Source organism: Atheta coriaria, unplaced genomic scaffold (genome assembly GCF_025399875.1).
Source record: "Atheta coriaria isolate IRGN ID8LTWV9N9 unplaced genomic scaffold, Caltech_Dcor_3.1 hic_scaffold_5_pilon, whole genome shotgun sequence".
NCBI lineage: Eukaryota > Metazoa > Arthropoda > Insecta > Coleoptera > Staphylinidae > Dalotia > Dalotia coriaria.
The window spans coordinates 9,881,022-9,905,570 of record NW_027045447.1 but is presented as its reverse complement, the minus strand read 5'-3'; the positions used below and the strand labels follow the sequence as shown (position 1 = coordinate 9,905,570).

General features: G+C 36.5%; 2 protein-coding genes and 1 non-coding gene across 3 annotated transcripts; 1 reads left to right on the top strand and 2 right to left on the bottom strand.

The window, feature by feature from the left end:
- The first annotated feature begins 8,997 nt into the window (after positions 1–8,997).
- On the top strand, positions 8,998–19,510 carry Lrp4 (LDL receptor related protein 4). The gene is made up of 10 exons (XM_065303512.1): positions 8,998–9,632; positions 10,957–11,569; positions 11,632–11,825; positions 11,888–12,017; positions 12,269–12,375; positions 12,434–12,744; positions 12,806–13,122; positions 13,183–16,991; positions 17,053–17,435; positions 17,490–19,510. Exons 1-10 carry the CDS (start codon positions 9,563–9,565, stop codon positions 17,655–17,657), a joined length of 6,102 nt encoding a protein of 2,033 aa, XP_065159584.1. The 5' UTR covers positions 8,998–9,562; the 3' UTR covers positions 17,658–19,510.
- Positions 10,529–10,601, bottom strand: TRNAR-UCU (transfer RNA arginine (anticodon UCU)). The gene has a single exon. It is a non-coding gene; the product is annotated as a tRNA-Arg (tRNA).
- Positions 19,511–19,660: 150 nt separating the features above from the next.
- LOC135792788 (sorting nexin-25-like) lies at positions 19,661–24,500 on the bottom strand. The gene is made up of 7 exons (XM_065303514.1): positions 24,165–24,500; positions 23,808–24,039; positions 23,579–23,748; positions 22,931–23,065; positions 21,036–22,581; positions 20,287–20,976; positions 19,661–20,225 (listed from the first exon to the last, which is right to left on the bottom strand). Coding segments are annotated over exons 1-7 (2,832 nt in total). The 5' UTR covers positions 24,167–24,500; the 3' UTR covers positions 19,661–20,168.
- Positions 24,501–24,549: the final 49 nt, after the last annotated feature.

The window sequence follows — 24,549 nt, the reverse complement described above, 5'->3', positions numbered from 1 at the left end:
ACGTGATTGATCTTTTATCAGCTATTTATCGCGTGTGTAATCTTTGTAATTCTAAATTTTGCGCGTTGCCGTCGGGAGACGGCCTGCGATATTTTGTAAACCCTAATAATTAATTTACTTGTGAAAAACATATTTGTCATCAACAGAGGAGCATGGATCATTGTGCTACCAGGTAAATATTGTCATTCCTATGATTATTATGCGAATAACAAGAATTTTAATTCAAAGTTTGGGTTCCGACGGAACTCAAATTTATTTCAACATCGCACGAAATGCTGTAACTAATGTTTTGTTTCGCATTTTTTTAGTATTCGCCAACTTGTCGTCGATATACTATCTTCCATAACCGGTATGTAAAATAATTTCATTATTTATAAAAGATGTTTGCTGTGTACGTAGATAGATTTCAGTTTAGTTCAACGATTTATTGTTGTTCTGCAATGTAGTTTGATAACGAGAAACAATCCCAACAACAACATGATGCAGCACCCACAAATTTAATTTATCAAGCACCCACATTTAAATCACACATTATCAAGCACCACCACCAAGCGGTAGAAGTGACTCGATTCAGGGCACCATACGAGGCTAGCGGTAGAAGTGACCCGATTCAGGGCGCCTTACGAGGCTAGCGGTAGAAGTAACTCGATTCAGGGCACCTTACAGAGCTAGCGGTAGAAGTGACTCGTGTTCAGGGCACCGTACGAGGGTAGCGGTAGCAGTAACCCGATTCAGGGCGCCTTACGAGGCTAGCGGTAGAAGTGACTCGTGTTCAAGGCACCGTATGAACACGAGATTTTCGCAATTGAAATAAATCATCAAAAATTGAAAAATTGCAATTTTTAGCACTTTTACCCGCGATTTTAGACATTTTATCCGCTTTAATTAAATTACTTAGATATCCAACTGATAGAGAATTTTCCAATCTTCCTTAATCTCCAATTTTCTAGTTGCTAATACTTTTAGTTTACGAGATATTCGCGATTGAATAAAATGGACAAAAAATGAAAAATGTCATTTTTTAGCACTTTTACTCGCGTTTTTCGACAATTTACTGTAGGAAATATAACTATTTTATACTTTTATCTGATAGAGAATTTTCCAATCTTTCATAATCAGCAATTTGTGGGTTGCTATCGCTTTTAGTTTAACAGATATTAATTTTCAAAAATCGTCGAAAAAAAGTATCAAGCACCCCCCCTTGGCAATTTTTTCTTAAGAATGAAAATTTAATCTCTCAGATTTCCCTTTTAACTATTGTATCTGATAGGGATTGGTCCGTACATTAAGACGCTGCGATCAGATCTTAATTATCTCTTTTAGTTTACGAGATATTCGTGTTTGAATAAAATGGGCAAAAATTGAAAAATGTCACTTTTTAGCACTTTTACTCGCGTTTTTCGACCTTTTAATGTAGGAAATATAATTATTTTATATTTTTATCTGATAGAGAATTTTCCAATCTATCATAATCAGCAATTTGATGGTTGCTGTGGCTTTTAGTTTAAGAGATATGAATTTTCAAAAATCGTCGAAAAAAAGTATCAAGCACCCCCCCTTGGCAATTTTTTCTTAAGAATGAAAATTTAATCTCTCAGATTTCCCTTTTAACTATTGTATCTGATAGAGATTGGTCCGTACATTAAGACGCTGCGATCAGATCTTAATTATCTCTTTTAGTTTACGAGATATTCGTGTTTGAATAAAATGGGCAAAAATTGAAAAATGTCACTTTTTAGCACTTTTACTCGCGTTTTTCGACCTTTTACTGTAGGAAATATAATTATTTTATATTTTTATCTGATAGAGAATTTTCCAATCTATCATAATCAGCAATTTGTTGGTTGCTGTGGCTTTTAGTTTAAGAGATATGAATTTTCAAAAATCGTCGAAAAAAAGTATCAAGCACCCACCCTTGGCAATTTTATTTAAGAATGAAAATTTAATCTCTCAGATTTCCTTTTAACTATTGTATCTGATAGAGATTGGTCCGTACATTAAGACGCTGCGATCAGATCTTAATTATCTCTTTTAGTTTACGAGATATTCGTGTTTGAATAAAATGGGCAAAAATTGAAAAATGTCACTTTTTAGCACTTTTACTCGCGTTTTTCGACCTTTTACTGAAGGAAATATAATTATTTTATATTTTTACCTGATAGAGAATTTTCCAATCTATCATAATCAGCAATTTGTTGGATGCTGTGGCTTTTAGTTTAAGAGATATGAATTTTCAAAAATCGTCGAAAAAAAGTATCAAGCACCCCCCCTTGGCAATTTTTTCTTAAGAATGAAAATTTAATCTCTCAGATTTCCCTTTTAACTATTGTATCTGATAGAGATTGGTCCGTACATTAAGACGCTGCGATCAGATCTTAATTATCTCTTTTAGTTTACGAGATATTCGTGTTTGAATAAAATGGGCAAAAATTGAAAAATGTCACTTTTTAGCACTTTTACTCGCGTTTTTCGACCTTTTACTGTAGGAAATATAATTATTTTATATTTTTAAGTGATAGAGAATTTTCCAATCTATCATAATCAGCAATTTGTTGGTTGCTGTGGCTTTTAGTTTAAGAGATATGAATTTTCAAAAATCGTCGAAAAAAAGTATCAAGCACCCCCCCTTGGCAATTTTTTCTTAAGAATGAAAATTTAATCTCTCAGATTTCCCTTTTAACTATTGTATCTGATAGAGATTGGTCCGTACATTAAGACGCTGCGATCAGATCTTAATTATCTCTTTTAGTTTACGAGATATTCGTGTTTGAATAAAATGGGCAAAAATTGAAAAATGTCACTTTTTAGCACTTTTACTCGCGTTTTTCGACCTTTTACTGTAGGAAATATAATTATTTTATATTTTTAAGTGATAGAGAATTTTCCAATCTATCATAATCAGCAATTTGTTGGTTGCTGTGGCTTTTAGTTTAAGAGATATGAATTTTCAAAAATCGTCGAAAAAAAGTATCAAGCACCCCCCCTTGGCAATTTTATTTAAGAATGAAAATTTAATCTCTCAGATTTCCTTTTAACTATTGTATCTGATAGAGATTGGTCCGTACATTAAGACGCTGCGATCAGATCTTAATTATCTCTTTTAGTTTACGAGATATTCGTGTTTGAATAAAATGGGCAAAAATTGAAAAATGTCACTTTTTAGCACTTTTACTCGCGTTTTTCGACCTTTTACTGAAGGAAATATAATTATTTTATATTTTTACCTGATAGAGAATTTTCCAATCTATCATAATCAGCAATTTGTTGGTTGCTGTGGCTTTTAGTTTAAGAGATATGAATTTTCAAAAATCGTCGAAAAAAAGTATCAAGCACCCCCCCTTGGCAATTTTTATTTAAGAATGAAAATTTAATCTCTCAGATTTCCCTTTTAACTATTGTATCTGATAGAGATTGGTCCGTACATTAAGACGCTGCGATCAGATCTTAATTATCTCTTTTAGTTTACGAGATATTCGTGTTTGAATAAAATGGGCAAAAATTGAAAAATGTCACTTTTTAGCACTTTTACTCGAGTTTTTCGACCTTTTACTGAAGGAAATATAATTATTTTATATTTTTACCTGATAGAGAATTTTCCAATCTATCATAATCAGCAATTTGTTGGTTGCTGTGGCTTTTAGTTTAAGAGATATGAATTTTCAAAAATCGTCGAAAAAAAGTATCAAGCACCCCCCCTTGGCAATTTTTTCTTAAGAATGAAAATTTAATCTCTCAGATTTCCCTTTTAACTATTGTATCTGATAGAGATTGGTCCGTACATTAAGACGCTGCGATCAGATCTTAATTATCTCTTTTAGTTTACGAGATATTCGTGTTTGAATAAAATGGGCAAAAATTGAAAAATGTCACTTTTTAGCACTTTTACTCGCGTTTTTCGACCTTTTACTGTAGGAAATAAAATTATTTTATATTTTTAAGTGATAGAGAATTTTCCAATCTATCATAATCAGCAATTTGTTGGTTGCTGTGGCTTTTAGTTTAAGAGATATGAATTTTCAAAAATCGTCGAAAAAAAGTATCAAGCACCCCCCTTGGCAATTTTTATTTAAGAATGAAAATTTAATCTCTCAGATTTCCGTTTTAACTATCCTATCTTATAGAGAATAGTGCGTAGATTAAGACGCTGCGATCAGATCTTAATTATCTCTTTTAGTTTACGAGATATTCGTGTTTGAATAAAATGGGCAAAAATTGAAAAATGTCACTTTTTAGCACTTTTACTCGCGTTTTTCGACCTTTTACTGTAGGAAATATAATTATTTTATATTTTTAAGTGATAGAGAATTTTCCAATCTATCATAATCAGCAATTTGTTGGTTGCTGTGGCTTTTAGTTTAAGAGATATGAATTTTCAAAAATCGTCGAAAAAAAGTATCAAGCACCCCCCCTTGGCAATTTTTATTTAAGAATGAAAATTTCATCTCTCAGATTTCCGTTTTAACTATCCTATCTTATAGAGAATAGTGCGTAGATTAAGACGCTGCGATCAGATCTTAAATATCCCTTTTAGTTTACGAGATATTCGCGATTGAATAAAATGGGCAAAAATTGTAAAATGTCACTTTTTCGTACTTTTAGTAGCGTTTTTTGACCTTTCACTGTAGGAAATATAATTATTTTATATTTATATCTGATGGAAAATTTTCATATTTTTCATCTTTTTGCTCAATTTCCCGATGATTTTCGGATAAAATCTTGGATTTTATCTTAAAATATTGTTGTTTATTTGTAAATTTCCCTCTTCATGTTGTGAATATTAACTCCCTTTGTAGTGTGTCGTTTGTCGTTTGTAGTTTTCTTTTTGTAACACCGTGTATAATAGTTTTCCTAACACTACATAGAAAATCGCCGGTATTTGTGAGTTTTGAATGTTCTTCGTTTCAACTAGAGATTTTCTTACTGAAACACCCTGTATATTAATTTTTTCTTTGTGTCCGTGAAAATTTTGCTTTTACTGTTGTTTTTATGGTTTTCCTCATTGCCCTTTGAATTTTCTTTCTGTGACACCCGGTATATTAGTTTCCCGGAACCTCGAGTAAAAAACGAATGATAGTAGTGTTAAAATGTTTTTCTGTTTTGACATTAAATTTTTCATTTGTAACACCCTGTATATTTGTTTTCATTTTCAATAACGTAGAAAATGAACTATTTATTAATTTCTTTATTTCGGTAGAACTATACGAAATGCTACTTGCTTATATGTGCGCGGCTTAGCAGGTCGTAAGTCCTGTTTCAATATGGCGACATGTATTCTGTTAACTTGTAAAATCTAAACATGTACTTTATTGTTAATAAAGAAATTGTAAGATATATTGACTTCTTTGATTTGTGCACTCCTTCTATCATTTCAGGAACAGGTCTCTGAGAGAGTTCCCTCTCTCAGGGGATGATCCCCACTATAAAAATTGTTAAGGTATCCCGTGTGATTTATGTGCTCCTTCTTTCATTTCAGCTACAGGTCAGAACTTGTAAGAATATTTTTAAGTGTCATCTCTCTTGAGACGACTTTAAACTTAGAAATATTTGAACAAGACCTTATAAGGATTGTCCTTATAAGGAGTTCCCTCTCTCTGGGGGTGATCCCCCACCATAAAAATTGTTGATATGCCTGATAATTTCGGGGATGAAGCGCAGAGACATCGTAGCTGTAGGATGGGCCGGGAGCAATGGACGGATCGAAGCAGTGGGCGATCGACCAGAGCGCCGGAGGCGCTCTGGGAGATCGACCGTAGACTGTCTTATAACGACACGTGCCAAAAAATTTTAAAATCCAAGCCACTCCTGTTCTCGGGGTGGCTTTCTCATCTAACTCTGTTCCTCCTACTCTACTCCTTTCCTCACTCTATCCCAACTTCTTTTCTCTGTATAGCCGGTCTTCTTCTCCTTCTCGTTCTTCGTTCTTATTCGAATTTCATTTGAATTTCAACTCTAATGCATAGGCAACCCACATTACTCGGATTTATTTTGATATTTAAGAAAACATCTTCGCTCTACTGGGATTCGAACCATGAATCTCGAATCTGCAAGTACAGGTACATGCACCTGAGCCACCGGGCTCTTTTATCTTACTCTATTCGTTTCAGGTATAAATGTTGCACTTTTATTTATGTTTAAAAAAAAACAACACATATGCTTCGTCACGCTACACATAAATTAAACCAAATGTTATTTTTAAATGATTCCTGAAAACGACAAAAGGGATACAAAAATAAATATACTTATAAATGTAATATTAAATAATCTTTTATTGGAGCTCATACAATCAAGAGAGTATTTTGTAATTGTTTTTCTATATTTTCTATAGCTCGGTACCACATGGTTTTACTACAGAATAAATGAAAACAAATAAATATAAAAAATAATGAATACGTTCGTTGCAATTAGTTCTAATCATTTAATTGTCTTTCCGCTAATAACAGACTTTACATATTAGTACGAAATGAACAAATAAACCGTTGAATAAATAAATAATAATACCAATTCGACGAATTAGCAAGTGGACGGTATCCGACGGCAACCACAAATGTTAGGATAGTCACTCGATTTCAGAATCCATGCGCACAATTCGATAACGGTAAGCCACACTTGCTGAAATTTATTGTCATCCATGCCACTATCACATTATCATCTTAAGAAAGGCAATTAATTACTATGCTGATAGACGCACAAACAAAAACACGTGCTCACGCCACCATCGCGCACGACCGACTAAACAGGAAAGAGAATTGCCAGTCGACGTAAACATCTAGTTGGTGACACCAGATAGATAATTTCGGAATTTTATATTTTTAAATAAATATTTATATATATTATTTATACATATTATAAATTAATATTTATAAATATGTATATTAGGGGTGGTCCTTAAAATGCATTTTTTTGAATTTCTTTGCTCCCAGGGGCTTAAACGCTTTCAAATCGATAAAAAAAAATTCCCTGAAAATTTGAGCTCTTAATATTAACTTTAAGATAGTCCGCACTCTCAGATAAGGTTTTTATGGAGATTACTTGGCAGAAAATGGATTTTAAGTAACAAATCGCGACATATTTATTGTAAATTTAATTCTCCATGTAAAAAATACCTCATACATATTTACTGCACCTATTGACTATTCGAATACTAAGCTTTAATCTTTTTTCATATTATCCACTATTGCAGATTTTCGAGTATCACCATAATATTGCTTATATTCTGATAAAAATTGAACAATAAACTCCTATTTGCTATTATTTGCTATATATTCTAAATAGTATCAAGTCAATAGGTGCAGTAAATATGTATGAGGTATTTTTTACATGGAGAATTAAATTTACAATAAATATGTCGCGATTTGTTACTTAAAATCCATTTTCTGCCAAGTAATCTCCATAAAAACCTTATCTGAGAGTGCGGACTATCTTAAAGTTAATATTAAGAGCTCAAATTTTCAGGGAATTTTTTTTTATCGATTTGAAAGCGTTTAAGCCCCTGGGAGCAAAGAAATTCAAAAAAATGCATTTTAAGGACCACCCTAATGTATATCTCAATTTCAATTAGTTTTTTATATACCAATAGGTTATTTAGAATTTAATCTATTTTCAGAATCTGATAAAAGAATTTAAAAATTCCAAATTTTATTTCTTAATAAAAAAAAGTTGAAAATTTTATGCCAAATCTTCTCTTTAGATTCATCATTCCAATTTTATGAAAAAGTTCGACCCGGTTTTTCGACCGAAAAATAATTTAAGAAAAAATTTCAGCCCTGTTATTCGACCGAAAAATATTTTAAGAAAAAAGTTCGACCCTGTTGTTCGACCGAAAAATATATTAAGAAAAGAGTTCGACCCTGTTATTCAACCGAAAAATATTTTAAGAGAAAAGTTCGACCCTGTTATTCGACCGAAAAATATTCTAAGAAAAAATTTCAACTATGTTATTCAACCGAAAATTTATCTACGATTTTGACACTGCTTTTCGACCAAACAATGAAATTTATTGGACAAAAATAGCTATGTTTGAACCGCATTTTAAGGTACTTCTAAAAGGGCTAGAGGGTTGAAATGAAATGCATTGTGTAGATAAACTTTCGAATTTTAATATAACGGTGAGAAACTTTAATAAAGTCAATTAGTCCAGAAGATACAGGGTGTTTTCCACACTATGTTTTCAATTTTTTCGAAAAATGCTAGTTTTTAGAGGACGTTCTGGGGCACTTCCGAAGAAGCTACAAGAGTAGAAGGGTATGCATCCTATAGAAGAACTCTTGAACTTTCACTTAACGGTGAGAAGTTCCAAAAAATTTAATTAGTTCACGAGATACAGGGTATTTTTCACACCACGTTTCCCATTTTTTGGAAAAAGCTAATTTTTATAAGGCGTTTTTGGGCACTTTCGGAAGCGCAAGCAAATTAAAGAAAGATTCATCTTGTAGAAGAACTCTTATACTCCAACTTGGCGGTGAGAAACTCCAAAAAAATCAATTAGTTCACGAATTACAGGGTGTTTCCAAACCAAGTTTTCAATTTTTTAAATAAATTTTGAAAGGGCATTTTAAGACACTTTCAGAAGTGCTAGAGATTTGGAAAGGTATGCATCGAGTAGAGGGACTTCGGAACTTTAATATAGCGGTAAGAAGGCCCCAAGAAAACAATTAGTTCTCGAGCTACAGGGTGTTTTTCTTCAAATCAAAACCATTAAACATTATTTAAATTAAACAGCACTTTAACAGCATTTTAACAGCACTTTAAACAAACACTTTTTATCAGCACTTTTTTAGTTAAATCATTTTACATGATTATTTTTCAAACATGTTAAATAATAAACTTATCGGCCGCATGTATGAATGTAAACATAAACAAAGGCATCAAAAATAAACGACTGAAACGATTTGCGTGGGCGACAGTTTTCTTGAAACTTGGCTGGCGCTGTCGTCGCGTTTCCCAAATTTCCCATCCGCCTAACCGGGCGCTCCCCAGCATCACAGCCTCGCCGTGAGAATCCGTGGGATGCTGCGCACACTCTCGCCGCTCCGCCTTCGGGATCTAATCAATATTTCGCAATTTTCGCACAGCGACTGGACCACGGTGCGATGCTCGCATCGGAACAACAACATCGACGGGCGTCCAGCGAAACCCAACCTGCGTATAAACCAAAACTAATCGCCAAATAATTGCCAAAGAAACCAAACAATTTGTGCTCAAAATCATCACTCAACTAACAAAGTAAATAAAGTTATAAAAATGTGTGAACAAGTTGGAGACTGATTGAACTGATTCTCAAAGAAAGCAGAGAAAAAAAAAACAATTCCCAGAAGTGATTGTGTGATTCCTCGATTTGAAAGTGTTGGATATACAGCATCCATCCAAACCAAGCGACCACCATGATGCGTTATAAGAGAAGATCTTTGGGTGAAGTCGGGTGTCGCGGGGTCGCATAAAATCGAGGTGCGACTTCAATTCGGCGCCACCCGATCTAGTAACAAGTAAAAAGTTTAAACAGAAGTTAGAGTAAAACCTAGCTTGAAACCAACCGATAACAATTGACTAGTCACCCCCAAAAACGATGTTTCCACCATCGATCCAGGCTCAAGATGGACTTAATCAGGGTATACGCAAATATTGGACTATTTCAGGTAAGCAAATCTAAGAATAACAACATACGAGGCATGTTTTCATGATAATTACAGCCAATTATCGCAATTGATGTAGCAATTGATAGAAAACGTAGAACAAGTTGACCTAGTCATAGACGGAGTTCAGGAGGTTCGAGCTGTAGTTGTTAGATGTTCAATTTAGGGAGAGGGATGGTGACGATGGTGATGCTGGTAGTGGTGGTGGTGGTGGTTTGCACACTGCCGCCCACGAGTCAACCCTCACATAGTATCGACCCGCGCGAGAGTGGCGACGAGCGTGGCCAGAGCGCGAGCCTCGCCTTCCTCGCTGCTGAATGAACCATTCATTGTGACTCGCGTAGGGGTCTGACCATGTCTCTTTTGGTCCCGAACGCCACGCTGTCTGCCTGTGTGTGTCTGTGTGTGGGTTTGAATGTGCAAATTGTATGTCGCCAGCGACTGCCTACGCGAATGTCGCTAACAGGGCACATCTGACACGTACAGACAGCACACAGACTTGAGTTACTTGAGCTATTACGGGTATAGAGCACTCTCGAATTGAATGCTTACAGATTATACCCATGACTATTTTTAGGCAGTTTTAACAATTCATTCGAGTTGATTTGAGGATTCAGCCATAAATAACGTGATTATGCTGTCACAAAAATAAATTTTATATATCCAGAGAGTTTTCCATTGATTATTCTGAAACTTATCGAGATTGAGTTATATTTCCATTTTGAATCAATTAAAGCAAATAATTATTTAACCTTTTATAAATAATTATTAACATTTTAACATTTTTGAGGCAAAAGAAAAATACTCGAATGACAATAGAAACAATATTTAAATTGTTTAATAGAATAATTGTTAGAATGCAAAAAGCGACTTTGAACCACATAAAGCCGACTTACTTGCATCCCTGGTGGGGATCGAACCCACGACCTTTGGATTAGAAGTCCAACGCGCTATCCTCTGCGCTACAGGGACTCACGTCAACAGCTTGCTTCGTATGTCACATAAGTCTATGAAGCAAATTTGTAATTTTTTGTATAACATAGGCAACTTGTTTAACCGCAACAACCTTCAACGTACAGTACATTTTAAAAATGACACATTAGTCTCATTACTCACGGCTGCATTAATAACGTTATAAAATAGAACTTTTAGTACATGTTTATGTTTAAATTTAAATATTTATTCTTATAACATCGTTAACATAATAAATTATGAAATATTTAGGATTTTTCCGTTGAAAACTACTTGTGAAACTTATATTACGTATTCAGCCAACCGCAAAACCGAATTGGATGACATATTTTCAATGCATTTTCATTTCTTTCAGCATTATTAATATTAATTTCAACATGCTGCGGTTACCAAGGGCCCTCGGTGACCACCGTGACACCTCCACCGCATCGCGGTGCCGCCCGCATCATGTACGGCTCCGGATCCTTGCGCACGCCTGGACCTCTTCATCTAGGTCCAGGCCATAGACCACCACGTCCACGGCCCACGCCGACACCCTCCAACAAACGCTACTACCCAATCGTCCCACTATCAATTCCAATGCGCGACTTTGACATTCTACCCGACGGCTTCCCGGTGATGGTCGCACCTGGTTACCCCCCGAGCGTGCAAGACACCACACGCACAGGCGGAAGATCACGCGGTGAAGGCGGCTACTATGGCGGCAGATTGGAATACCCGATTGGAAGAGGTATGGGAATCGGTACCTGGGGAAGTGACTATGGTTACCCTCGAATGGGCATCTCAATACAACCGGACAATCCCTTCAATAGAAACAAAGACATCGGTATCCTCACCATGCAAGCATCAAGTGATGGTCTTGATGGTGATGGCTACGAAGAAGAGGAATACCTTCAATGTAAAGATGGCTGCGATCGCGGGGAATTTACCTGTTCGAAGACTTGTCAATGTATACAGTATATTAATAGGTACACACTTAACCTCAATCGACCTAACCTCATTTATGCTCTATTTATTTATTAAAATTTAGGTGTGATGGTCATGAAGATTGTGAACACGGCGAAGATGAAATCGAATGTGGAGAAATTGATCATGCTCGTAATGAAATCTGCAAGGATAAAGAAAAATATGTCAGATGTCCCAGATCGGGTAAATGCATCCGAAAGGATTGGCTGTGCGATGGAGAAGATGACTGTGGCGATTTCTCTGATGAAACACACTGCGGTAAAGTTCAAATCAGAAGGAAACAAACCTCACAAATAAAATTTAATATTTCACATCCACAGCATTTCCGACAAATTGCACCAGTGATCAATTCGAGTGTGCCAACGGTCTCTGCATTCAAAAATCCTGGATCTGCGACAACGACAACGACTGTCGAGATTTCTCCGATGAATTGAACTGTACTAAAATTGGGTGAGTAGAAAATTAAAGAAAAACGGTAGTTGAAATTGGGTTGGAGTTGGTTTGAGGGCAATCGGTGCGTTTTCCTCTCGCGGAAAAGCGCGCCGCAAGCGGTCCGTTCGCCGATCGATTGCGCGTCGTTCCCATGACTACACAGGGCAAGTATTCCCGGCTACAGCTACCTAGCAACCCTCAACCTCCAACCACTACCATCACAATGCAACCACCTGCAAGATGCAAAAAATGCATTTTTACCATTTTAGTTGTACACCGGATGAATTCACCTGTTCGGATGGTTCATGCATCTCGTTGTCATGGAAATGTGATCGTGAACCCGATTGTAATGATGAATCAGATGAAATTAGTTGTGGTATTTACATTCAATTTAGTAACCGATGAATTCCTAATTTTTAATGATGTTGGTGTAGATATTGAACCACCAACTTGCAACAAAGGTGAATTCCATTGCGTCACTCAAAAATGCATCAAGGATCAGTTCCGGTGCGATGGCGACAATGACTGTGACGATTGGAGCGACGAAGAGGGATGTGGTAATCGTTCAGGGCCATGTGTCGCCGGCGAGTTTAGCTGCAACAATGGTGATTGCATTCCGGAAACGTGGAAGTGTGATAAACAACAAGATTGCGAAAACAGTGAAGATGAAGTTAATTGTACAGATAGCAACACCCGCACTTGCTCCCCAGATGAATTTACTTGTAAATCAGGCGCTTGTATACTGGTAATATTTATAAATTTCAAAATAACCGAGATTTTAAAAAATGCAAAATTTAAATTTATAGAAAACTTGGGTTTGTGATGGCTACTCAGATTGTCCACAAGAAGAAGACGAAATTGATTGTAAAATCACATGTGACGAAACGAAATTTGCCTGCACCGGAAGTCAACCCAACTCAACCGACACAGAATTCTGTATTAACAAGAAACACGTCTGCGATGGACTCAAAGACTGTCCAAAAGGTGAAGACGAAGTTGATTGTCCCACAATTTATGATTGCAACAAAGATTCAAAGTGTGATCAAGTCTGCATCAAGACAGTTGATGGTAAAGACGCCTGTGCTTGTAACAGAGGTTATTCTTTAGCTCCAGATGGTTTTACGTAAGTTACCAAGTAAAAACTCAATGAATTTTTATGAATTTCAATATTTTCTGGTTATAGATGTATTGACGTCAATGAATGTTTATATGAATCCGACCCGGTCTGTTCCCAAACCTGCAATAACACAATCGGCAGTTTTCGATGCGGCTGCATGACCGGATATATCCTAAGACCTGATTTACGAACGTGTAAAGCTTTAGGTTGTTCCCCAACATTACTCTTTGCAAATAGGTTTGATATTCGACAAGTATCACTACAGATGTCTTCTATCAACTCCCGATACACCGCCATTTTGAAAGGCCTACATAATGCAATCGCACTAGACTATCACTACAAAAAGGGTTTAATCTTTTGGTCGGATATGGCATTGGATGTCATCAAACAAGCTTGTATTAATGGTGACAAAAAGGAGGACGTCATCAAATGGGGTTTGGAATCACCTGGAGGTATCGCTTTGGATTGGATCCACGATTTGATCTTTTGGACCGATTCTGGTACTAGGCGCGTAGAGGTCGCAACCCTGGATGGTACAAAAAGAGCTATTTTGGTTGCTAATGATTTAGACAAACCTAGAGCAATTGTAGTTCATCCTGGACACGCACTTGTTTTCTGGACTGATTGGGGTCCAAGGCCTAAAATTGAACGCATCGAAATGGATGGTTCCAACCGTCGCAGCATAATAACCGAATCAGTTTTCTGGCCTAACGGATTAACTCTTGACTTTACCAGTGATCGAATTTACTGGGCTGATGCAAAGCACAATGTAATAGAAACTGCGCTATTTGATGGTAATGACAGGAGGAAGGTGATCAGTAAAGGACTCCCCCATCCCTTCGCTTTAACCATCTTTGAGGATGCAATTTATTGGACTGATTGGCATACCAAAGCGATCTCAACTGCTAATAAGCAAACTGGTGCTGGCATGAGAACAATTCATGCTAATCTACATTTTCCGATGGACATACACAGCTTCCACGCACAGAGACAACCCCAATACAAAAACCATTGCGGGGAGAATAATGGCGGATGTGAACACCTATGTCTTCCGAATAAAAACTCCTACACTTGTCTATGTCAAATGGGACAAAAATTAAACTCCGATAAGAAAACTTGTCAACAACCCGAGAAACTTTTGGTGTTTGTTAGAAAGAAGGATTTGAGGATCAAACAATTGGATAGCGATGCAGCTCATCATCATGAGATTGTCGTACCAATTGATGGAATTAAATCAGCGGTTGCCATTGCATGGGAGTCTAAAACTGATATGATTTATTGGACGGATGTAGAAAAAGACACCATCAACCGAGCTCATTGGAATGGAAGTAATCATCAAGTTGTCATCAAAACCAACGCTATATCTCCGGCTGGCCTAGCCTACGATTGGTATACTGATAAACTCTATTGGACTGATGATGGTACTGCTAAAATTGAAGTTGCAAACAGTGATGGTACCCTGCGAGGAATTCTTATCTGGGAGGATTTAGATCGCCCAAGAGATATCGTAGTAGACCCTGTTAATGGTTACATGTATTGGTCCGATTGGGGTGAGAAACCAAAGATTGAACGCGCTGCAATGGACGGAACAATGAGGTCAGTGCTGATTGCTCATAACCTGACTTGGCCGAATGGACTAGCAATTGATTACGACACCAATAGATTATACTGGTCAGACGGCGGTACCTCCTCAATTGAATATTCAAACCTTGACGGAAGCAACCGGAAAATTTTACTCGAAGGTAGTTCATTACCACACCCTTTTGGTCTAGATGTTTTTGGCGACAATGTCTATTGGACTGATTGGGAAACTTTGAAAATCGAACGAGCAAACAAGTTTACAGGTCAAAATCGCAAGGTGATCAGTACTGGGATAACTGACTTGATGGATGTGAGGGCGTTCCATCGGAACCGAAAGTACAGTACCACATCGTGTCACATCAATAATGGCGGATGTTCGGATCTATGTTTGCTCAAACCAAAGGGACATTCATGTGCGTGCCCAATTGGCATTGCTCTGATGAAAGATGGAAGAACATGTCCAAAGGGTCCAATTAACTCGTTGATTATTGCGCATAGAGTTGACATTCGACAGATATCTCTTGACGTGCCCTACATTGTGGATTATGTATTACCGTTTCCACCCTTGAAGAACGTAATGTCCGTTGATGTTGATAGAAAAACCGGGGAGGTTTACTGGACTGATACATCAGCTGATGTCATTCAGAAGAACACCCCCGATGGTAAAACACCTCGTACCATCATCAGACATGAATTACAAATGGCTGATGGGATAACCATTGATTCCACTGGAAGAAAAATGTATTGGACTGATGGTGGTCGTAATAGCATTGAGGTAGCTGAGCTGGATGGTACCAACCGCAAGGTGTTAATTTGGTCAGACCTTGATACTCCACGAGCAATTGCATTACACTACCATCACGGATTGATGTTCTGGTCAGATTGGGGAACCAAAGCAAAGATTGAGGTGGCTCAAATGGATGGATCACATCGTCGGGCTTTGATCACAACTAACTTGGCATGGCCTAATGGCTTAGCCATAGATCGTCCATCTGAACGTCTCTATTGGAATGATGGAAAACTCAAAACAATCGAATCTAGTGACCTCAATGGTAATGATAGACGAGTCATAATAGTTGGAGTACCTCATCCATATGGTCTTGTCGTGGTGGGTAACCACATGTATTGGACTGATTGGCAAACACAGGGATTACATAGAGCTGAGAAACATAATGGTAGCGATCGGACTGTCATCAGGGAAAAGTTGGAAGGCTTAATGGATATTAGATCAGTTCAGAGTGATAACATAGCCGAGAATGCTTGCGGAAATAACAATGGCGGTTGTTCACATTTATGTCTCCGAAACTCCAAGGGTTATTCATGTCAATGTCCAACTGGTATTAATTTCAAATCAGGTTCAGATAAGATATGCGAACATCAACCTTTGAATTACCTCATGTTTACTACAAGGTCTAATATTGTTCGTATCAGCTTGGACACCAAAGAACTCTTCGAAGTTACTCTTCCGATTAAGAAGCTCCAACATGTGATTGATGTAGACTTCCATTGGAAGAAGCAGTTGATCTTTATCAGTGATATTGATTTAGGTGGTATCGAATCCATCAACATGAAGAACTTTTCGGATAGAAGAGATATTATCTCGGATAATTCCACTATCCCCAATGGTATTGCAGTTGATTGGATCAGTAACCTGATTTATTGGACTGATGGAGCAAAGAAAGTAATAGAGTTATGTAAGATTGATGGAACAATGCGGCACGTTGTCATCAAGGACAATCTACAAGAACCTCGATCAATTGCAACTTTCCCACGTCGTGGGTATCTCTTCTGGACTGATTGGGGAGCTCAACCCAAGATAGAAAGGTCATTCCTGGATGGATCCGGAAGAAGAGTACTGTTCAACCAAGATCTAGGCTTTCCTAATGGTATAACCATTGATTACAAAGGAAAGAGATTGTATTGGGCAGATGCAAAATGGGACAGAGTAGAAACCTCTGATCTTCATGGCAAGAACCGTATAAAATTGGTACACAGCAGTAATGAACCAACCACTCATCCCTTCGCAATGGCCCAATATGAAAACTACATTTACTGGTCTGACTGGTTCCAAAAGACCATCGTAAGAGCTGACAAAAGTTCCGGTACCAAAACCTCAGTCATCAAAGCTAATCTAGATGGTGCAATGGGTATACGTGTTGTCTCAGAAAGCCGCCAGAAAGGGTGGAACCCATGCTTGGTAAACAATGGTGGATGCACTCATTTATGCTTATTCCGACAAACAGATTACATTTGTCAGTGTCCAGATGAACCAAATGGAAGGGTTTGTAAACTGGGTAAGTTACCTGAAACAAAATTAAAAATAAACCTTATAATTTTTTCTGTTTTTTTTTTAAGACCCGGAGCATTTGGTGTTTAATGAAATACCTGATGATGATGAATACGTTGATGAAGCTGATGACAAAGCAATCTTCTACGATGCAAACGGAAACTTTGACGAGGCATTCGACGGTCGTCCGAAACACTTCTCGGTGCCATTCTATGTGGTGTTGATCGCTGCAATAGTGTGCTTAATATTTGTCACTGCCGCGTTCTTGTTGATCATTTTGATATTAAAAAAGTCGCGCAAGAAGTTGTTGTACGTTACCGGGCGCAGTGTGATGACCTTCTCGAATCCCAATTACTATACGTCCAATCCGGGTGAGACACCGCCGGCTGCAGCCACCAACGTCGATAAGAAACCCTTCTTGTGGAAGAGGCTCAAATACGATAAATCACAAGTATGCTTAAAACTTAACCTCAAACTGTTTGTTACACATTTTGAATTGTTCCAGGAACGTGTTTATGAAGATAAAGGTTCATGCAGCAGTCCGGAAGTCACTAGTTTGATACCCACAGTGCTGACGCCCAGTAGCTCACATTGTGAAGCCATCACGCCGGAAATGGAACGGTCGCCATCGATCACGCCATTGCGACGCAACTCACTAAATCCAGTCGTGTAAGCAAACAAAAAAAAAAACAACAACAAATATGTCCATACACACAAAACGGGTCAAACAGATTGTCAGAGAAACGACAATAACGCAAAACTAACACAAATGAAACGCGACCTTTGACAACAAGCACAAAGAGAGTTTAAATTTTCTGTGCAGGGATTCAACAAATACATAAACTTGTAATAAATGTGGTGTACAAATGAAAAAAGAAAATTAGTACAATTTATAAGAACCAGAACTCAAATGAAAAAAAAAGTAATTAATTGTTTGGTTGTCTAAATTTTTGAAAAAACTAAGTCTAATTAAATTATTATAGCACGGTCCTGGATACTAAAAACAAAAAACAAAAACGCGGTAAATTAAAACAACAAAATTAAACAAATTGCTTCATTCTTCTAATTACTTACACCCATAAAACGATGCGATTAATTTTCCAAGTGCTGATTTGTTCATGGATTATCTTAGAGTAAATAAAATCTATTAGTGTATGAATTCAATAGACGTTACATATCTTGTTACACGATACCAAAAACAAGCATACAAAGAGAAACTGACACCTACACATAACACATAAACACATATACATAAAATAAACTAAACAAAACTTTGTTTTCATGCATTATATCTTAGATATTAATATTTTTATAAAAAATGATGAAAACAAATGATAAGCACGAACCGTAAAGAACAAAAAAAATATGTAAATGATAACAAAGACTGATTGTTAGGCTCTGTTGACAAACCAAAAATATAATCAAAACGAGATACAAAGAAAGTAAGACAATGAAACGCACGTCATATTTGAGGTTATGTAACAAAATAAAACATGGCCGCCAGGTGTCGGACAGCACGGACCAATCATGTACACGCATTTAATTGATTTCTGTGGTTTGTGATTGGTCTGAAATTTTGATCAACGATGAAATCCTCCGACAATGGCGCTAACCATTTCTAAACGTTTAGATTTAACAATTGCAGCCAGAACAAATGGATAAATTACAATGGCTCATGTAATTCATTCATTGACGGCGCGCATTGATACTGATATTGGATACCAACCCCCTAACACACCCACACACGCCCCCATGATGAGATTATAGATAGAAAATATTTACTATAAATATGAGTATATATGTAGGTATATAAATAAATATATATCTATCTATATATGTATATAAATGATGTTATGTTGGTTGGACGGATGTTTTTATGCGCGTGCGCGTGTAAAACGACATCAATCAATTTGTGCGTTAATAACACACATTGTAAAATTAGTAAAAATCTATTAAAGCATGAATTGAGCACACTGCACGTCCGACTGACGTAAAAATTTTATAATCGTTAGTTGTTTTACGAATTTACGACGAACATGGCGGATTTGCGCGCGCGGATGAACTCATCGACGCCATCTTGATGAATTCACCTGCGCGATATGTGTATAAACTCTGTGTATACATTCAATTTGGTTTTTATTCAATTTAATAATATCACAAAGATTAATACAATATACGTACTTAAATTGTTAAACGCAAAATATTTGTTCGTTATTGGTTACTATGATTATTACTAACAAAGAAATGTTTTTTAAATGAAACACATTTACGCATAGAGGCAGTCTAATAAGTGTTTAACTAAGAGTATACAATAGAGTATTTGTTTGTCGCATTTAAGACTTGTATAACAAATTGTGAACACACACAGCGATGAAAAATACAAATGAACAAATTTGGCATAATTGAAAGAAACGGTAATGGAGAAACACACATACAAAAAGAAGAAAAAAACATTACTAGAACCCATGAATCTTGAAAAGCCTCCGAAAGATTCATGTTAACAATAAACGATGTATTTTAAATGTTTATCAGGTGTCTTTTTGCTTAAATTTAACCTTAATCATTAACCATAAAATGCTTTGTTCCATTCCTTAGATAACCTCAATTTTTGCCTGTTTTCGTATGTTGTTCCTTGAAATATGTTTAGAAAAATAGTTCGTACGTCTAAAAGCTTCGTTACTCGCATAAAGAATTTTATTTTCATCAATATATCAACGTCTCTTTGTGTTTTAAAATTGTCATTATAATTTTTGAGATTATGTGTTTGTTTGAATATGCTTATTGTTTCATCCTAGTATCTAGCTCTCTAATTAATTAATTCACCTGGCTAAGAACACAAACGTGTGTCTACAACATCAAGTAATTAGTGTAACAGCTGCTCGGTACAACGGAACTTCCGAAAACTAAGTGTAAGTAGAAAACATAACCATTAAATAGCGCTAGTGGATATACTAGGCAAAATCGTGCAATTGACTGCACACGATTCCATTAAATTAAATTAGGTACGCCATGTGGAATGTAAAGAAGTTCCTGTAAAGCTTTCTGATATAGAAAATAAAAAATACAAAAGTTTTAAAAATATACGTATCAAAATTGGCACCGTAACGCTTTGGTTCGATTTATCCCGCGAAATGTTAAATACTTAACCTTAAACAAGCTTTGGCTCCTGCTTCAAATCATTCACCTACTTCTCAATGTTCAATTCGGGAAAGGTCTTGATCAGAAACACTTCCAAAAGTTCCTGAAATTAATATTTAGATATTATATGTTGCTTAAGAAATGAGAAATTATTTAAAACTTACATAAAATAATAATTTGTTCATCTTCTTGTTTTGTAGATTATCGAAAACTTTCTTAGCACCATTACGCGCCGCGTTCTGCCCGACCAAAGTTACCATTATTTCGGGAACATTGCTAACAAACATCTTTCTTGCTTCATTTGCTGTGAAACTCTTCTCCAATGCACTGCGTTCAGGACCCTTCTGCGCTAGCATCCCTTGCGGCCAGAATGATTTCGTGAGCAGACTCAGATAATAATGCAACTGTTTCTCCGAAAAGTACCACGTGATAATATCATGAATCTGCCGATTGATCGTCCTTCCATACGTAATTTGAACGAAAGTAATCAATGTTTTTCTTAGATACTTATTAAAACCTTTATGATCAAAGATCTCATCCATTAGCGCGTATAACGGTTCGGCGACTGTGTCCTTTCCTTCATCCGAAGATCGATTATGGCCATTTTGATTCTTGCAATCGTTATAATCCGCGCTGCCAGGCGCGTCTAAATATTGCGACATGTCATCCTCTTCGGACTCACGTTGAATTAACGAACTATTACTGCTTTGATCACTGTTGGATTTAAAGAGGGTGGAAAATGAGAATTTGGACTTTTTCGGAGCTTGTGCTGATTGTTTGAGATGCTCCGAGCTGGGACTCAGAAATGAATAAATTGCTTCGCATTGATTCAATCTGTCGTCTTCTAAGATAAACTGAAAAGCATACAATTGAGGTTAAGAAGTACAATGATTATAATGTTACGTAAACTAACCTCTAGATATTTCTGTATCTGCAATTTGGCTTTATCCAAAGTGGTTTTCTCAGATTTAGCAAACAAAAACTTAAATGTTTGTGAAGGTAGTTCAAGTCCTTTGACTTCCGCACACAGTGGACGTAATTTTCTATGTAGTTCTTGAAATTGCGTGAGTGATCGTGAAACGACCCATCCGGAACTCGTCTCTTCTTCATCTTCATCGTCCGATTGCATATGGACGACTATAACAAACGTGGGCGTCTCTTTATCATCCACAATCTCGGCATTCTGTACAATCGCCCGCCATTTTCCTAAATTTTCACCCCATATCTCTGTTCGGGAAATATGTGCTTCTAACTGTCGCTTTTCACCTTGCAACCATTCAACTTCCTGTTGTAACATCTTCAAAACTCTTGATTCTGGTTTGAGTGATGTATGTAACGCTGTTAATGCTTGTGCTTTATTATTTAACTTTTCCTGCAGTTCGCTTAACTTTCTACGTGAATAATTCGAATGTTCTCCAACATGATTACTCTCCGAACTTGTATTACTGTCACCGGAGTTTTGTCTCTCATCCATGCCACCGCCAACGCCATCTACTTCCGTTATACCTTCATCGGCATCAATGGCGGTGACCATTTCGTTGTAATATTTACTGTGTACAAACGGTTGGTAGTATTTCTCTTCGAGTGTGCGCCAAACCTGCTTCTGTACCTCGTAAAACACCTCAGGTCCCTTATCCCCCAATAAAAATGCTTCCATACGTTTTCTAGTACTCTTATCTACCTTTATCTCGCCTTGAGGGTTGCGTATATACGTATAGAATATCTCAGCTCCAACTTGATGCCAGTTTTTTCTCTGCGCGACTTTCAAGTCCTCCACAGCCATCCAATAGCCGACCAAACCCTGACTCGCCATTGTTTCTAAAAACATCGTCATGTACTTCCGGCCCAGTACATGATCTAATATCTGCGTGAGTGGTAACACATGATATTGTACTCCACCATCCCAACCCAGAGACAAGAGTCTACATTCACATTCTTTTTTAGCTGACTGTAATTGATCAATAAATCTCTTTAACTTTTTGGCTTCATTAAGTTCTGTTTTGTTTATGCCTGTTGATTTCTCAGCATCCGCATCGACTCCCTTTGCGCGTTTCATATTCTGTAAAGTTGTAGCGTGCATAATTTTGTTGACTATTTCATAGCGGAAACCTTTCAGGGTTTCCACATCGTCCGTTTTCTGTATGATCTTTAAAAAGTCTTCGAATGTGTTGGCGTATTCAAAAGTTTTGCGATGCATTAGATTAGCGACTTTTTGGGACTCAATGTAAGTGATGACATGCTGGTTAAAGAAATCCGGATCGCAGAGAATGTCAACCGCTTCATTGAGGACCTTGCAAGCGAGAACCTCTCGTAGAAAATATTTCGCGGGGGGCAGAGAGTAGCTGCGCGGTAAGAGGAACATTACAAACATCTCGGAGATTTGGCGAAGATAATCCAGTTCCTTTTCGGTTGTTAGCACATGCGGAGGTAATTTGAATGTTGGTTTCATCAATTCAGTCCTTTAAACATTTAATAATACGTTTGTTTCGGCGATTTAAATGTGCCAACCTATATTAAGTGTATAATTGGTTATATACACAATTGAGGTTATGCAGTGATAGCTCCCATGCATTGCTTTATAAAATTACTCAGTAATTAAAGGTTATGGTAAGTAAATTATTTGTACTCAAAGTTAATTCAACGAAATAAATAAATGAGGTGCAACCAGAGAGAGATTTATTTATTTGAAGTAAAAACATTGACACACAAAAAGCATAAATAAATATATAATTAAGAAACACATAGAAACGAACTTTATTGCAAGACATCAAAATCTATTAAGGTCTAAAAAGGGTTATTTGCACTTACCCAGTCTCCTTGGCGTCCCTGATTTTAGCAAAATGCGTCGTGATTTTGTTCACCATGTCACAAGCCAGTAACGAAACGTGATCTACTCGTGAAAGACGATCGTAAATGTTATGTATAGCACCCCAAATGTCCTCCCTGAAATTAATTAAGTAATTACATAAATAAATTAGTAATTAAAATTTAACCGCATCTCAAAATTAGCAAACTAATAAAAATTTGATATGGTTTATGGCTAGATTTAAGTAAGGTCAAAATATTAAGTGTCATAGGTAATTTTGTAACAAAAAAAACATTGTTACACAAATATTAGACTACAATGAAAGTTCAAAGTCAATTCAATTGCAAATAACTTTCCCAAGTTCCTGTTCCAACACTAGATTAGGTCATTTTGGTCAAGAATATCTTCATATATCTATTCTTAGATAATTACAAAACCAAGTTACTAAGTTTTGTGGTCAGAAGCATAAACACTGTGCTCTTCAAATGTCGCCATTTCATGATAATTCCAAAGTAACTTTTATCGCGGCCGCAATCAAAAAACAAGCTCGATAAAGTGAAGTATGATGATTTGAAAACACAAAATCATAAATGTGAAAATTAAACTCTTATCTTCATTGAAATGAAAATATTTAAAATGTAATTACTCACTTAATATTGTCTGATAGATTTGTAGGCTTGAAAGCATACTGCCTGAAATAAAACTCTATAAAATCCCTTATAAAAAAATCAATAATCTGCTGCAGTAAATGATCAATAGTCCTCCCCAGAATGACTGGTAAGTGATCACTGGTGGCTTTCGGTGATAAGTCATATCCATGCTATAAGAAAAAAAAACAATGATTCATCAAAACATTTTCAATGTTTCCAAATTATTTACCATCAATTTTGTATGAAAAGTACCAATATCTTTCTGCACATGTTCAATGCCAGTACCAGTGCGATGATTCAGAGAGAGCATAATGTACACCCAGATGACACAGAAGACACCCAGAACAACTGCAGTGGTTGTTAGGATCATCAGCAGAGTGAATGTTAGGCATCTCTGCGACAATACCGCCAAGCTGATGCATGCTGCGAGAGTTGACAAAGCGACGAGTCGCATTTGCATCCTAAAGTATTATTTGTAGATATTGTAATGTTTGTTTAAATCGAAACAAACTTTTTATGGTTAATAATCTACCACAGTTTAGTAGAATACTTGAAGCAATGAATATGATAAAAGTTCGATACTCACATTGATAAGCGCAAGCGATACAATCAACTCATGATACGATTACTTATTATCTTGCGGTTCGGGAATTAGATACATATCTGATAACTGTGTGGTAAAATTGATTACTGTTGCAAAACAAGCAACATATGTTACAGAGTGGGTGTATGTGTGTGAATGAATGCAAAGTGGGGACTTGAAGTTCCAATCCACCGAATGATGTCGAAATAATATATGCTTTGATTAAAAAAGCTATTTTACAGACATGTTTTAAAATATTTGAGTTGTATGCAACTTTTAGTAGTGTTGTTCACTGCGATGTTGCTGGTTGCTATTTAATAGGCAACCAACATAACACTCAAACAACTATCTAGGTTGCTAGGCAATATACTAAACAACTAATAAAAAT

Coding starts and splice junctions, on each gene's coding strand:
- Lrp4 (XM_065303512.1), top strand. CDS start 9,563: ATGTTTCCACCATCGATCCAGGCTCAAGATGGACTTAATCAGGGTATA. Junction 16,992..17,052: donor TGGAAGGGTTTGTAAACTGG/GTAAGTTACCTG, acceptor TTTTTTTTTAAG/ACCCGGAGCATTTGGTGTTT. Junction 17,436..17,489: donor TCAAATACGATAAATCACAA/GTATGCTTAAAA, acceptor GAATTGTTCCAG/GAACGTGTTTATGAAGATAA.
- LOC135792788 (XM_065303514.1), bottom strand. Junction 22,582..22,930: donor AGGGACGCCAAGGAGACTGG/GTAAGTGCAAAT, acceptor AAATGTTTAAAG/GACTGAATTGATGAAACCAA. Junction 20,226..20,286: donor TGAACAAATTATTATTTTAT/GTAAGTTTTAAA, acceptor TATTAATTTCAG/GAACTTTTGGAAGTGTTTCT.